Source organism: Zingiber officinale, chromosome 2B (assembly GCF_018446385.1).
Source record: "Zingiber officinale cultivar Zhangliang chromosome 2B, Zo_v1.1, whole genome shotgun sequence".
NCBI lineage: Eukaryota > Viridiplantae > Streptophyta > Magnoliopsida > Zingiberales > Zingiberaceae > Zingiber > Zingiber officinale.
In genome coordinates, this window is record NC_055989.1 from 98,206,634 (window position 1) to 98,221,424 (window position 14,791).

The following is a 14,791-nucleotide window of genomic DNA, read 5'->3' on the forward strand; positions in this document are numbered from 1 at the left end:
AACAAGATCCGAAAATAGAGGAAGCAAGGAAACTCATGCAAAGCTTCGGGAACAAGGAGAAAATCAAGAATTAAACCTCGGAGCTATCCTACTGCAGGTGAGTAGCAACTTACCATGGCGTTCTTGGACTTACAACCGAAGCAAAGGCCCTAGGGTTTCCGGAGAAGTCGAGCTCTCGGTCTCTTCTTGTGCTCATGGCTCCGCCTCGACGAGGAAACCTGGTACTGATGAAGAACCTCCGGAGAATCCCCTCGCCGGCCGCCGGAAGCATACCCTAGCTGCTGCTGCGTTTTTGCCGAGAAGAGGTCGACGCCGTGTGAGAAAGAGGGGAGGAGAAGTTTAGGGCACGGGAAAATAATACCTCCCCTTCCTCTCATAACTTATCTCCCTTTTATAACTTAACTATATTACAGGTTCTTATTTGTTCACGAAAAAATTGCGGAACAGTTGGTCCGTTGGGTTTTGCTCGAAACCGCGGGGCTGGGCTTCGATTCTCAGCCGCACCCGTTTTTCTCCAATTTATTTTAAATGTTCCAATTACAACTTAAATAAATTCGCTTCCCTTTTTAATAACAAAACAACGGCAGACCAGTTGGTTGGCCATGTTCTGCTTAACACGCAGCTTTTGGGTTCAAACCTCTGCTTGGCCCTTTTTCTGCAACCTTTAATCTCATTTTATTTCCGTTTCTAAATACTGCTTAATAAATATTTATTTCCTTATTTGATTAACAATGACTGCTAGCAGAGTTGGTTGGCTGCGTCCGGTAAAGGTTTGGTTCGTGGTCTCGAGTTCGAATCTCCTTATTTTTTCCAACTTCTTCCTTTTGGTAAAAATACCAAACGAACTCCAAAAATTACATAAAAATACTCTATAAATTCCTAAAAATCTCTAGAATTTTTCTAAAGCATTTCTAAATATTTTTGAATTATTTTTGAGGCTCAAAATGAGGAAATTTGGGTCGTTACAGCATGGTTCTTTAATTTCTAGCATTGAACAACTTAAAATGCATAAAAAGCAAAATATTAAAAGTTCATAATTCTAAGCTAGAATGTTTAAGTCCCCTAAAGATCTTTGATTCCAGTTCCTACCACACACACCATCTTTGCATTGCCCTCCAGCTTCCTCTGTTAGTCCATCTTTCCTTTACCTTTATTTGCAGTATAAGGAAAAGTAGAATCTGTAAGCTTAAAGCTTAGTAAGAAACCATCTACCTCACAAAAATATGCATTCGATGCAATATGCTTTTAAAACATGCTGGTTGAAATATGTACTGATTGAACTAAAACATGGCGTACTATCATACAATACATAACAATCAAAGCTAGTCATGACATACTATCATCTAAAGCATGTGTACATGAACTGAACATAGAGCTATCATACCCAATCATAGAAAGAAACTGGCTGAACATATAATGAGCTAAACTGAAGCTAAACTGATACTGAATTCAAACTCAACTAACATAACAAATTTTGAGTTTTGGAAACTAATTCATAATAAGTGAAAATACATAATCATGCTGTTTGGGCTCGGCAACTGTACTTGCTGTGCGCGCATCCCTAACTAGGCCCGGGTTTGCAAGTCCCGAATTTAATAGGGTTAACTAGGTTATCTAAACCTAGGGACGACTGTGGGAGTCCAACCCAATGGATATCTGATCCAGTACAGTGCCACTGAAAATAAAATACTGAATATAGCTAACTGTTTAACTTGCTGTTTCTAGGTTATCTGAACCTAGAGCTAGGTTATCTGAACCTAGAGGCGACTGTGGGAGCCCACCCATTGGACCGTAGTCCCATAAAATTGGACTAAACTAATGTACTATTTTAAATGCTCCTAATGCATTTAACTGAGCTATTAAACACAACTGAGGTGGCATTTAGCTACACTAACATTTTACCGAACACTTAGTGTGCTCAAACTCTCTCCTCTAATAGGGAGATCACCTCTAGGCACCCGACAACGTCTAAAATCTCCAACTAAAGGGGAACAACGTGTCCGGCCCGTCTAGAGATGCTCAACTAGATCCCTAATCCTCGAGGAGGGTTAAAACACACCCTATGTGCCGAGAAACCTGCATATAGCTAAATCTAAAAGTATGCAATCAAACGAAAGCTATTATACTGCAGGTGAGGGGTTTCTTACCTCCTATTCGTAATTTCTTACGATTCTATTCGCTAGAACTCCGGTGGAGATGATCTTCTCGACGATCCGCTCGCGTCTACGGGTTCTTCTCGCGAAGGGGAACGTCCTCATATCGAAGATCTCGCCGGAAGAAGTTCCCTTGGCCCTTGGGCTTGGTGTGCCGTGAGAAGGAGGAGGAAAAGAGGGGCGCCGGCGTGAGGGTTTGAGAGGAGGAAGTGGCGTGAGGTTTCGTGAGGAGAGGGCTGCCGAACCAAATTAAACCAAACCCAACTTAAGTTCTTAATTTATTTTAAGTGGATTATTGAACCCAACTCTAATATAAATATAATTGGTTCCTCTTTCTTTCAGCACGGCCCTGCTGGGTTCACCGGTTACCAAGGCTAACTAGGTCCCGGGTTCGATTCCTGCTTAAGCCTTTTTATTCTTCTAATTATTTTTGCTACCCTCGCTACTCGAAAAATTCCGAAAAAGTATCTAAAAATTCCAGAAAAATCAAAGGATAATTCTAATGCCAGTTTGAGAATTTTCGGGCGTTACAGTATTTAGTTTTATTAGGATTTTATTTTTGATCTAGATATATGTACATTCCTTTTATGGAATATAGGATCAAAATGTAAAATTCTATTTATATCGCGGATCGAATCTTGCAAAGCGTGGAACTTTCTAAGGACCAGAGGCGTAGTGGAACTAGGAGCAAGATGGAGGCGACAGCTAGACCCGGTGGCGGTGGCCAAATATGGCAGCAGCTTGGGATGACAACACACGGAGGACAACTAGAGATAAAAGCCATAATAGTTGAAAATTAGATTTTCTATTTATTGCTTTTATATTGTGTTATGTGTGCATGTTAGTTTACAAGTTTAGTAGGCTAGCATAGTTTAAAATTCCTCATTTATAAATAACTAAGTGGGAGAGGGATTTTTAAGTAAATCCCATGGTCTCCATTACTGGTTTGTAAGTGATGCAAACAAGCTTGCGCGTTGGCTCTGACTGCCTTCCTCCATAACGGATGAGCTTGTTTGCAGATCACTAGAACAGACTTCTATTTTTGGATGACTATAGGAAGTTAATTAAGAGCGTGTGATCTTCCCCAACGGAAGGGGTATAATCTTATTAATGGACTTAGTGTCAAGTAATGGTATACACTTAGACACATCTAATAGTATCCTCCCATCGGAGCTGCTATTATTTGTGTGACTAAATGAAACCAACTATTAATTTGTCATAAAACTAGGTTGACAAGATAATAAAATTAAAGGGTTAAAACCCCTCTTACAAATGATTGATTTTGTATACGTCCACACTAACGTGGCATACAAAATTAACGGTGTTTGAGATAATTTTATTTGTCATAAAGTTACGTTGACAAGATAGTTAATGGGTAAAATCCTCCTCTTACAAATGTTGATTTTGTATACGCCCACACTAACGTGGCATGCAAAATTCACGGTGTTTTGAGGTGTTGGTAAATTTAAATAGTATTGTTAGAGGAATCAATATTATTCTAAATTTAGAGTCTTGACCAAATATTTGATTAAAGATAGACCAACTATTAATTTTATTCGTCATAAAGTAAGGTTGACGAGATAATAAAATTAAATGATAAAATTTCCTCTTTGAATTTGTATACGTCCACACTAACAAAATTCATGGGGATTTTTAAGGAGTTGGTCTTAACCAAATATTTTTGTGATTCTTAGGATGATGGTCAATCCCTAGCTGATATACTTTAAGATAGACTTAGTGGTCCCAATAATAATTGATTGGAAATAGGATTTGGACATTAAGGTAGACTGTCCTCTTAGAACTAAGAATAATTTAGGTGTATTTAATTCATTAAAACATGTCTAGTGGTGTTATCTACCAGAACCTGGAGTGTAGATACAGATGTCATTAATCATGTCTGCAATTCATTGCAGGGTTCCAGGAAACCCGACAACTGAAAATAAAAACACCGTCCACATGGGCATTACTAAAAAAAATAGCAGCTGTTGCAGTGGGAGAGGTTTATTCTCTAATAGGAATAAAATATGGATTATTAGAAATTGTCTTTACATACTAAGTTTAGAAAGAACATGATTTCAGTTTCTAAACTATTATAGAATAGATATTGTGTCTATTTTGATAACAAAGTTGTTATCAAGAAAAATAGGGAAGTTATCTATTCTGGTATGTTGGTTGAAAATTTATAATCCAATAACTCCCACGATGCAACAAATAGAAATTAGTAACACATCTTCTAACTTTAAGAGAAAGCAACCTTCGGAAATGAACCAATTATATCTTTGGCATCTAAAGCTAGGTTATATTAACTTAAGTAGAATTCATTGGTAGCTGATGAACTTTTGGGTTCATTAGCAGTGGAAATCTTTCCAACCTACGAGTCTTACTTGGAAGGAAAAATAACCAAGAAGCTTTTAAGTCTAAGGGGTATGGAGTCAAAGATATATTGGAATTGGTTCATTCTGATTTGTGTGATCCTATGAGCATCCAGGCAAGAGGTTGTTTCAAATATTTCATCTATTTTATAGACAACTATTTGAGTTACGGATATATTTACTTGATGTGCCGCAAGTCTAAGTGCTTTGATTAGTTTAAAGAGTACGAGGCTGATGTGGAGAAACGACAAAGTAAAAGTATCAAGACACTACGGTAAGATCGTAGTGGCAAGTACCTCTTGTGAGAATTTAGGAGTCATTTATCAGAAGTAGGGATTCAATCCAAACTAACTGCACCTGGTACACCCAACATAATGGTGTAGGAAAAGGAAGGTATAGGACTCTTATGGAAATAAGTAGATTGATGAGTTATTAAGAATATTATCAAAATCATTTTAAGGATATACTCTGGAAACAGGAGTGAATATAGTACCTTCTAAAGTCAGAACTCTCTACTCATATAGAATTGCTGAATAGGCGTAAGCCTATTTCGAAGCATATTCGGATTCGAGAAGTCTAGCACATATGCAGAAGAGAGACAATGATAAGTTGAACAGGAATTCACTTGTTTGTGGGTTATCCTAGTAAAATGAAAGTAGGTTTATAGTCTTAAAAATCAGAAGATCATTGTTAGTATCAATGACCGATTTTTAGAAAAGGACTATGTAATAAACCATGTGCCCATAAGAAAATGTGTTCTTAAGGAAATAATAAAAGGCATGTCTAATCTAGTACCAACTGTACAAGATGAGATACCACAAGGAAACTGCAACACGTATCACAAATGATACACAATTGCAGAAAGTGTCTTGTCGTAGTGGGAGGGTTGTTAGGCAACCTAAAAAGATTCATTTTTTGGGAGAGTTTTTGGACTCGATCCCTGGAGGACATGAACCTGATCTCCGGACATATGACGAAACACTCCAAAATAAAGATGCAACATCTTGGCAAAGAGTAATGAATATCAGAATTAGAATATATGTATTCTAATAAAATCTGGAAGCTTGTAAAACCACCAAATGGTGTAAAAGCCTTTGGGTGTAAAAAGTTCTATAATAGGAAAAGAGGGATAGAAAGGAAGGTAGTAACTTTCAAAGCAAGACTTGATGAAAAAGGAAACTTTTTCACTGGTAGCCATGCTTAAGTCTATCCGGATTCTTTTATCTATTTGGCAAGTGGATGTCAAGACAGCATTCTTTAATGGAAGTCTTGATGAAAGCATCCATATAAAGCAACCAGAAGGGTTCATTGCAAAGGGCTAAGAGCATCTTGTGTGCAAGCTCAATCAGTCTATGGACTGAGGCAAAGCTTCAAGGTCTTGGAACATCCGGTTTATCAAAGTAATCCAGACCTATGGATTTATTGAGTAAACGGATAAGTCTTGTGTATACAAAAGGTGTGATGGAAACGTGGTGGTATTTCTTGTACTATACGTAGATAACATTTTTGGTAGTTGGAAACAATATCAAAATGTTGTCAGAAGTAAGGGTATGGTTGTCCAAATAATTCGATATAAAGGACTTGGGAGAATGTATATATTTTTGAGATCAAAGTAATAAGGGATCGAAAGAAAAAAAATATATATTTTACTTATCCCAAGCTTGATACATCAGAAAATCCTTGCTCGTTTTAAGCATGAAAAACTCCTCAAAAGGTTTCTTACCTTTTAAGCATGGAGTGTCTTTATCTAAAGAGATGTCTCCGATGACATCAAAGGAGATTGAGGACATGTAGACAGTTCTTTATGCTTCGGCAGTTAGACAACCTAATGTATGCTATGCACAAGATCAGAAATCTATTTTGCCAAGGGCATAGTTAGCAGATATCAAAGTAACCCTAGACAAGGACATTGGACTGCAGTAAAGCATATATTAAAGTACCTTAGAGGCGCTAGAGACTATATGCTAGCTTACAAGGCAGTTAATTTGGTCCCTGTGGGTTACACGGATTTTGACTTCCAATCGGATAGGGACAATAATAAGTCGACCTCGGGGTTTTGTGTTTACTTTAGGAGGAAAAGTCATAACTATGGAAGAGTGATAAGCATAGGTGTTTTTCTGGACTCCACCATAGAAGCTGAGTATATGGCAAGCCTCTGAGGTAGCCATAAAAGCTAAATGACTTAATTACCTCAAGATAGACTTAGATATGATTTCTAGTTTGTCCAAAGATTATTACAATTTATTGTAATAATAATGGTGCAGTAATAAACTCGAAGAAACCATGAGTCTATAAGGCAAGTAAACACAATAGAGCGCAAGTACTACCCAATACGAGAAATTGTATAACGAGGAGAAGTTGTTGCCGCCTAGATTTCATCAGATGATAACCTAAGGTCCTTAAGGCAAGAGCTTTTTGAAAGACATGGGAATCAGATGTATGGCAGCATATATGGCAGCTTAGTCTTTTAGTATAAGTGGGAGATTGTTAGAGTGTATACTAAAAGCCTAGCTTTTGGTATAAATATTTATTATGAATAAAGAATCACATTTGGTCAAATTGTCTACATTTGTTTGTAGTTGTTCATTTAATTTATATTGTAGATAACATAGTATGTGGTGTCACATGCAGAAGATGATGTTATCAGTACCTTATAAATTATAAACAGTAGCTCACGACCAAAATGGAAAGGAACAAACCATTAGAAGGTCGTAGTGTAATTAGGTATTAGTTTATCTTGACTATATAATTACACTAGTACACTCAGAGTGTATTGAGTAGGACCATTTGAGGTCGTTTCTTTTATACTGACTTTATAAAGGAACAAAGACCTCGGTTATTATGGAAGTGTGTGCTCTTAATCCTAATATAATAACAAGCACATATATTTGATATTTATTTCTTTAATTTATCAATGGGTGAGATTTAGTTCGATGAATCAATAAGCCCGATAAGTTGGGAAATGGTATCACTTATAGTGTGTGTTGTTGATTATAGAAGGAAACTGTGTCCTAGAGATACTAGGTTGATAATGTCCTCAAGAGGAGCTCATAAGGATTGTCATGTTAAACCCTGCAGGTGGACTTAGTCCGACATGATAATAAGGTTGAGTGGTACTACTCTTGGACTAAGATATTAATTAAATGAGTTGTCAGTAACTCACTTAATTAGTAGGCATTCGATATCTTAAACACAGGGAGACTAACACACTCATAATAAGAAGGAGCCCAAAAATGTAATTTGGGATTGGTGCGGTAGTTCAATAATAGTTCTCTAGTGGAATGAATTATTATTGATAAAATTGAGTTGTGTGTTCAGGGCGAACACGGGATGCTTAATTTTATCGGGAGACCAAAACCAATTTCTTCTCTCGGTCCCTATCGTAGTCTCTTAATTATAGAGTACTATACCCACCTATACCCACCTTCTTACCCATCCTATAGGGGCCGACCAAGCTAGCTTGGAGACCAAGCTAGGGCCGACCATGGGTATGTTCATGGATGAATTCATGTGGTCGTCCCTATTAAAATAAAAAGGAATTTTAATTTTAAAATTTTTCTTATGTGGATAATATAATTTAAAAGAGAGTTTAAAAATTTAAATCCTTCCTTTTATAAGATTCTACAAAAGATTAAGAGAAGAGTTAAAATCTCTTTCCTTATTTGTAGATTAAAAGGTTGATTTTAATTTTGGTAAAACTTTCCTTTTAATTATATTCATGATTTAAAAGAAAGTTTAAAAATTAAAAATTCTCTTTTATTAGTTTCTACAAAAGATTAAGAAAAGATTTAATATCTTTCCTTATTTGTAGATTGAAAGGAGATTTTAATTTTTAGAGATAACTTTCCTTTTAGGAAATTATCCACATGTTTAAAAGAAAGATTTTAATTTATAAAATTTCTTTTTATTAACCAATCATGAAGGGATTAAAATTATTGGAGAAATTTTTATAAATTTCTAGAAACAAATTAGGAAGTTTTAATTTTTGTTTTAATTAAAACTCTCCTTGTTTTGGGGAGAAGAGTGGCCGACCATTATAATTTGAAAAGAGAAAATTATTTTAATTAAATAAATTTTCCTTTTCAATGGAAAAAGAATTAAGGAAGTTTTTATTAAATTTTCCTTATTTTCCAAGACCAAGGATTATAAAAGAGGGGGTAGAGGAGGCTTCAAGGCAAACGACTCTATTCTATTTTTCCTCTCTTTTCTCCTTGGGTGTGGCCGGCCCTTTCTTTCCTCTCCTCTCTTTTGTGTGGCCGAAACCTTCTCATGGTGGAGATAGCTTTGGTGGTCGGATCTAAGAAGGAGAAGAAGGAGAGAAAAGAAGCCTCTTTTCTAGCATCCCTTGGAGCATGGTGGTGGTGGCCGAACCTCTTCATCCTAGGAGAAGTTTTGATGGCCGAAACTTGTAAGGAAGAAGAGGTGCTTGGTGGTTCTCATCTCGGAAGATCGTTGCCCACACAACGTCCGAGGTTAGAAGAGGAATACGGTAGAAGATCAAGAGGTCTTTCTAAAAGGTATAACTAGTAATTTTTGTTTCCGCATCATACTAGTTATTTTTGGAAATAATACTAAATACAAGAGGCATACGATTCTAGAGTTTCGAATTTGTTTTCGATATAGTGTTCTTTTGTTTTTCTTTCCCTTGTGATTTGATTGTTCTTTTCAGTTAACCTAAAGTTATTTTAGGAAATTAAATATTAGCTTTTCATAAAAGGTTTTGTCTAGTCGGTGGTGGTTGCTCCCATATCCAAGAAGGTCATGTGCCTCGCCACGTCAGTACTGGGAAGCAATTATGGAAATTAATATTTAATGAAATTAATAACTTAAGGTGATTTGGGTCGAACGTGTTAAGTTCCGCAGGAGACCCAAGTCAAAACCTAAAAGAACGAATAGATTAAGTTTTGGATCAAACGTGTTAAGTTCCGTAGGCGATCCAAAATTTAATTTAAAAGAACACATGGTAGCTAGGAAAAGGTTCAGACCTTTGTACAAAATTTTTGTACAGTGGAACCTCTAGGTTTTTCGAGTAGCAACCAACACTGCTTTCCATGGATATCGAGACAATCAGCATGAATGTATCTGAGAAGCTCAGAATGGTACTTGACCGAATTGCATGAGGAGAAGAAGACCATTATCTTCTTCGAAAGGTTCCTCTTAAGAAAAGCATACAAGACCAGAAACCTTTTATTGCTAGGCACGACACAATAGCCCTGCTGCAACCCTTCGACGGTCACCTGAGAAAGATGAATTCGTGTCAACCTTGCTATTAACGAAACAACCCAGTAAAAACAATGATAAAATAAATATGGAGATTACCTTCGACCTTCCATCATCAACACCTACATATACAGGCTTTTCCTTAAATGACAAGTTCGCAAAATCCTCAACCTGCAATTTTTTTTTATAAGTTAAAGAAAATGAAAACCAAAATGATTATGAATAGTAGTTAGAAAGAAATAGAAACCTGCTTAGTTTGGGTAGCTGTAAATAGAGCAGTTTGCCTTGTCTGCGTATTAGGGAGTGAATGTGATAATTATAAAACATGATGCCGACTTTGCAACACTCCTGTAATAACTATAAACCGAAGGGAACTAAATAGCATACCTTTGGCAGCCGCTTAAATATTTGCTCCATGTCTTCCTCAAAGTTAGCCTCCAATATTCGGTCGACTTCATCGATTATAAGAAACTACATTTGGTGCACCAACACCCAAAATTAGTATCTCAATGTCAAACAAAGGAACATATGAAAATAATTATTGATCTCGTGGTTAGGATTAAACATGCTAGCAAATAATCATTAGCATGGATATGCGATAAGATGAAACACGCAACTAGTTGGAGAACATAAGTAGAGCTCATTAAAGCAAAAAAGAAAAGAAACAACAGATCATTTAGTAAAAGGAACTCAATGAGTACTGAGGGCATTCAATGGAAAGATATACAATTTCAGTATGCAACCACTTCAAACTACATCCAGTCACCTCCACTTTGCCATTCTAGTATCTTTCTCAATATGGCTAGCATGCTGTGCTGTGCTTAGTTACATTCAATTTCCAAAAACAAATTTCAATAGAATAATGATAAATGAGATTTTCAAAAAACTCTGCTGCCTAAAAATGCAATACCAGAGTTTTGTGTGCTAAAAGAAAGAACAATTCCTCGATCCAATAGTCAACGGTTAAGGTATTGTTTAAATTAGTTCCTCACTACTTTTTCTGCTATCATTCCATATAATTGCATAATTTATCAAAACATAAATGACCAGGAACCAAAACACTGAAAACAAGAATAAGCCAATAATTTAGATACATGAGATCAAATGCTTTACAAAAATAAACCATTTACCATAATTTTACTTATTTGCTCAGTTTTTTTGATCTGTAAATTTGAAATAATCTGTTATACGACAACTGATTTGAAAGAAGCTAAATATAGTGATGCATGGTGTATAGTAGATTATTATGATTTTTCTTGGAATATATAAAATAATTTATTCACACTATCTTCAAAAAGATTCTACTTATATTAACATAATAAATTTTCAAAAGAATAAAATGAAAGATTCTTCCTTCATTCTTAAACCTCAAATCTAAGCAGCATGGAGGAGACATGATTATAATTAAACTTCCACATAATCAATAGATGTGAATTCACATTCTGTGATCTGAATACATTAACACTAATTTATTGAAAGGTTCATTAAACATGAGATTGAAAAGGAACATGAATTCTTCCAAAAAAAACAATGCTCCAACTCAAAGGAGGTGCAAAATGTGGGCTAGAGAGCACCTAGAACCTTGGCCTGCATATTCCTTGACCTCTTAGATATAACTACAATCTTGGTATAAATTAAACAGAATCAAAGCAAAAGGAATAATATTTATCCAACTCCAAGGCATCAAAAGAAAATCAGAATATCAATGGAAGAAGTAACAAATAACATTTGATCTTCACATACTTCAGAACAAATACTATGACAAATTGCCAAATAAAAACAAATGTCACATAATTGCACAAATAAAATTGAAAAAGAAAACCACCGTTTATACAGATAAGACATGTCAATTCCTCACCTAAGTAGAATCCTTTACCACACTTTACCTCAATATTAATAACCATTAAATTGATGGGATAATTGACCAAGATCCTGATACAGATAGTAAAGTGTAATAGTAAAGTGTATAAATACAACCTGATTTAGATTAGGAATACTGAGAGAATGACCAAAATATAGAGAAAATATCAGTGAATTTTGTAAGGTAATCAAGTATAGTATTTCAAGTTCTCTCTGCAATCTATCTAAGACTTACAAAAATTATATTAGTAATTTCTTGTTATCAAAGAGGTTGAGATGAGACATGCATAAGACTTACAGAAAACTAGGTGTTATGCAACTTGTATTAGAACAATCTGCCAACAATGTGTCCTATTCTTTTACAAAACAAAATTGTTATTATCTTCTCAGAAAATGGGATAATATGAAAGAGTACCAAAGAATTAACAAGAGATTAATAGAAGTGAATTGATAAGAGTTAAGACTACTGATTTACGAAGGAAAACATACTCATACAGAGGATCCAAATGCAGAAAAGTAGGAATAAGCATTACAATATAATTCTTACAAACACAGGAAAATAGGAACAATAATTAAAATTGAATTGATCACATCAAAAGGTCCAAACCAATTCAAGTTTATCCAGTACTTCATATAATACAAATAATCATTTAAGTAATCTTCATCATGAAATCTTTGTAAACATGAATTGCTAAAATTCAATAACCACCTAAATAAAACCAATAAGGAGGAGCTTTAAAAAAAAGGCAAATCTACCAAAACAAAGGAAAATATCTTTGTTTATGTAAAGTAGATACTTTTAATTCCACATTTCTTGCATGCTTGGTTGCTTTCATCTACTGGAAATTGACAAAGCAGAATCAATCAAATGAGAAGGTAAGCAGAAAATATTTTGTAGCAAATAGTTGCTTACATGATCAAGAAATGGAGATATTGCACAAGAATTCACTGGATGCTCTATCACATACGTCTGGAGAGACAATGAAGACAAGAGGGTGATTTTCAGTCCAGGGAGGTGAGAGTATTTATGTAATTAGCATAGCACACTACAAACAGACAAGACGCTATGGTGTAATTTCTTATTTCACTTTTTCTTATGAAGTTATAGTCGAAACACATGAACTTATGTTCAATATCCTTAAAAGCATAGCAAAAAATCTACTCCTGGACAAAGAACCCTAATTGTCCCTCCAAAAAAAAATGAAACAGAAGCAAAACCAATCAAAGATTTGTACCTCTGACCTGAGAAGTGAAGTCAAAACCAAGAATAAAAGTAAATACTAAAAAATATTAATAGATCTACACCATCACCTTAATTTAACAAGCTTTAAACCCCTCAAAAGAAAGTCTAGCTGTAATGACCACCCTTCTTACTACTACTACTCTCTAAAGATGACCGTTACTTAACTACTAACTCTACTTAACCGGTATGATTAAATATCACATGGAAACCCTACCGAAAAATTTCGACAGAGCCTCCCCTGTACCGGTGACCAAATCTATAATACAAACATAGTATACGCAGCCACAGACGGCTGGAACATATTTTCCACAACCACACAGTAATAAAAATCACAATAAAAACAAAGAAACTACTCTAGCAATAGCAATGACTACAGCACTCCACAAATAATAAAAGAGACTAGCTAGACATGCGGAAATAAACTCAACTACAATCCCAAATGTAATACAACATTAACAGAGGAATAAAAGAAAGTCTAGACAATTTTGCCAGCTACTTCTGGATCTCTCCACAGTCCAGACATCACACACCTTCATCACCACCACCATCCTGTCGCCTTCCTTTCCTATCTTAGCTTTTCCTTTATCTGCGGTAGGAGGAAAAAAAACAAAAGATCTATAAGCGAAAACGCTTAGTAAGTACTAATCTATCTCACAAAAACATCGAAGTGCATAAAAAGAATGCAACAATACTAAAACTGAAATGCTAAAAGCAAAGCTGCATGTACTCATGGTATACAGAAATAAAACTGAATACTAAACATGCTCACTAACTGACAGGAAAGTAATGAAACAACTACTGTAAGCTTAGAATTAAAGAACTAAACTTTTATTGATTCTAAGCATAAAACTTGTTTCATTTTCTTATATCTTTATACCAGAAATTAATCTTTTAATTTCTCTTTCACTTTCTTCTTCTTGTTCTTCTTACTTTTCTTATACTAGAAATTAATCTTTTAATTTCTCTTTCACTTTCTTCTTCTTGTTCTTCTTTTCTTCTTTTCTTTGAGCCCAGGCTTAGTACCATCTTTGTTTTGCGCGCTCTCTAATAGTGACTGGGGTAGCGAGCCTCCAGCCCTATGAGTATAAAGACCTCGGTCTTACCAGGGCCAAGACCTCGGAATTGGTCACCTGGATTTGTTTAACGACAACCTCGGAAGTCGGGTACTAGCCTCTTACTTTAATTTACTTGTTATCTCTTTTTAACTAGACCTTGGTCTTTTTCTTTTTACTCAGTTTTCTCATAATCCTTTATTAGAATTTATTGGAATCCTTTAGATATACCTAACAAGTGTAGGATTACAATTAACTAAGCATGCTATATAAAAACAATACAAGGGAAACAAATCTACACTCTCTCTAAGCATGTTATAGAACAAAGCAACAGAAAATGACTTTGAACTTACTAATCATGCTATAAAATAGAGCAAAAGAAAGTAACTTTGGGCTTTCTAGACATGCTGTAAAGTAGGGCAAAAGAATGCAACTTTAAGCTTTCTAAACATGCTGTAAAATAGGGCAAAAGAATGCCACTTTAAGCTCTCTAAACATGCTGTAAACTAGGCAAAAGAATGCAACTTTGAGCTTACTAAACATGCTGTGAAATAGGGCAAAGGAAGACTAATTTGATCTTATTAATCATGCTACAAAACACACTTTATATATAGCTGTTCGTGCCCTGTTTTGGCCAGGAAAACTGAACTACAAGGTGCTCTAAATGTATGTTGTTTGTGCTTAATATAACAAGGTAAAACTAAGCTACAAATAAGCTGTTCAATACTACACAACTTAAATTAAGTTTCGTGGCAGCAAGGGGAAATTACACCTGCCCAACTAATTTCTAATGGAAACTATTCCATTTACCTAAAACCTCTTCTCAACTTCCTATAAAACTCACGGCAGCCAAAAGAAAGCTGAAGAATTGCTACTGTTCAGTCCACAGGA

The 14,791-nt window shown here is 35.3% G+C and overlaps 1 protein-coding gene across 1 annotated transcript; it reads right to left on the reverse strand.

Annotated features, from left to right (window-relative positions):
• Window positions 1-611: 611 nt before the first annotated feature.
• Window positions 612-10,349, reverse strand: LOC122048483 (DEAD-box ATP-dependent RNA helicase 27-like). The gene is made up of 5 exons (XM_042610045.1): window positions 10,133-10,349; window positions 9,993-10,034; window positions 9,845-9,916; window positions 9,567-9,762; window positions 612-694 (listed from the first exon to the last, which is right to left on the reverse strand). Exons 1-5 carry the CDS (start codon window positions 10,160-10,162, stop codon window positions 612-614), a joined length of 423 nt encoding a protein of 140 aa, XP_042465979.1. The 5' UTR covers window positions 10,163-10,349.
• Window positions 10,350-14,791: the final 4,442 nt, after the last annotated feature.

Coding starts and splice junctions, on each gene's coding strand:
- LOC122048483 (XM_042610045.1), bottom strand. CDS start 10,162: ATGGAGCAAATATTTAAGCGGCTGCCAAAG. Junction 10,035..10,132: donor TATTTAAGCGGCTGCCAAAG/GTATGCTATTTA, acceptor CCTAATACGCAG/ACAAGGCAAACTGCTCTATT. Junction 9,917..9,992: donor CAGCTACCCAAACTAAGCAG/GTTTCTATTTCT, acceptor AAAAAATTGCAG/GTTGAGGATTTTGCGAACTT.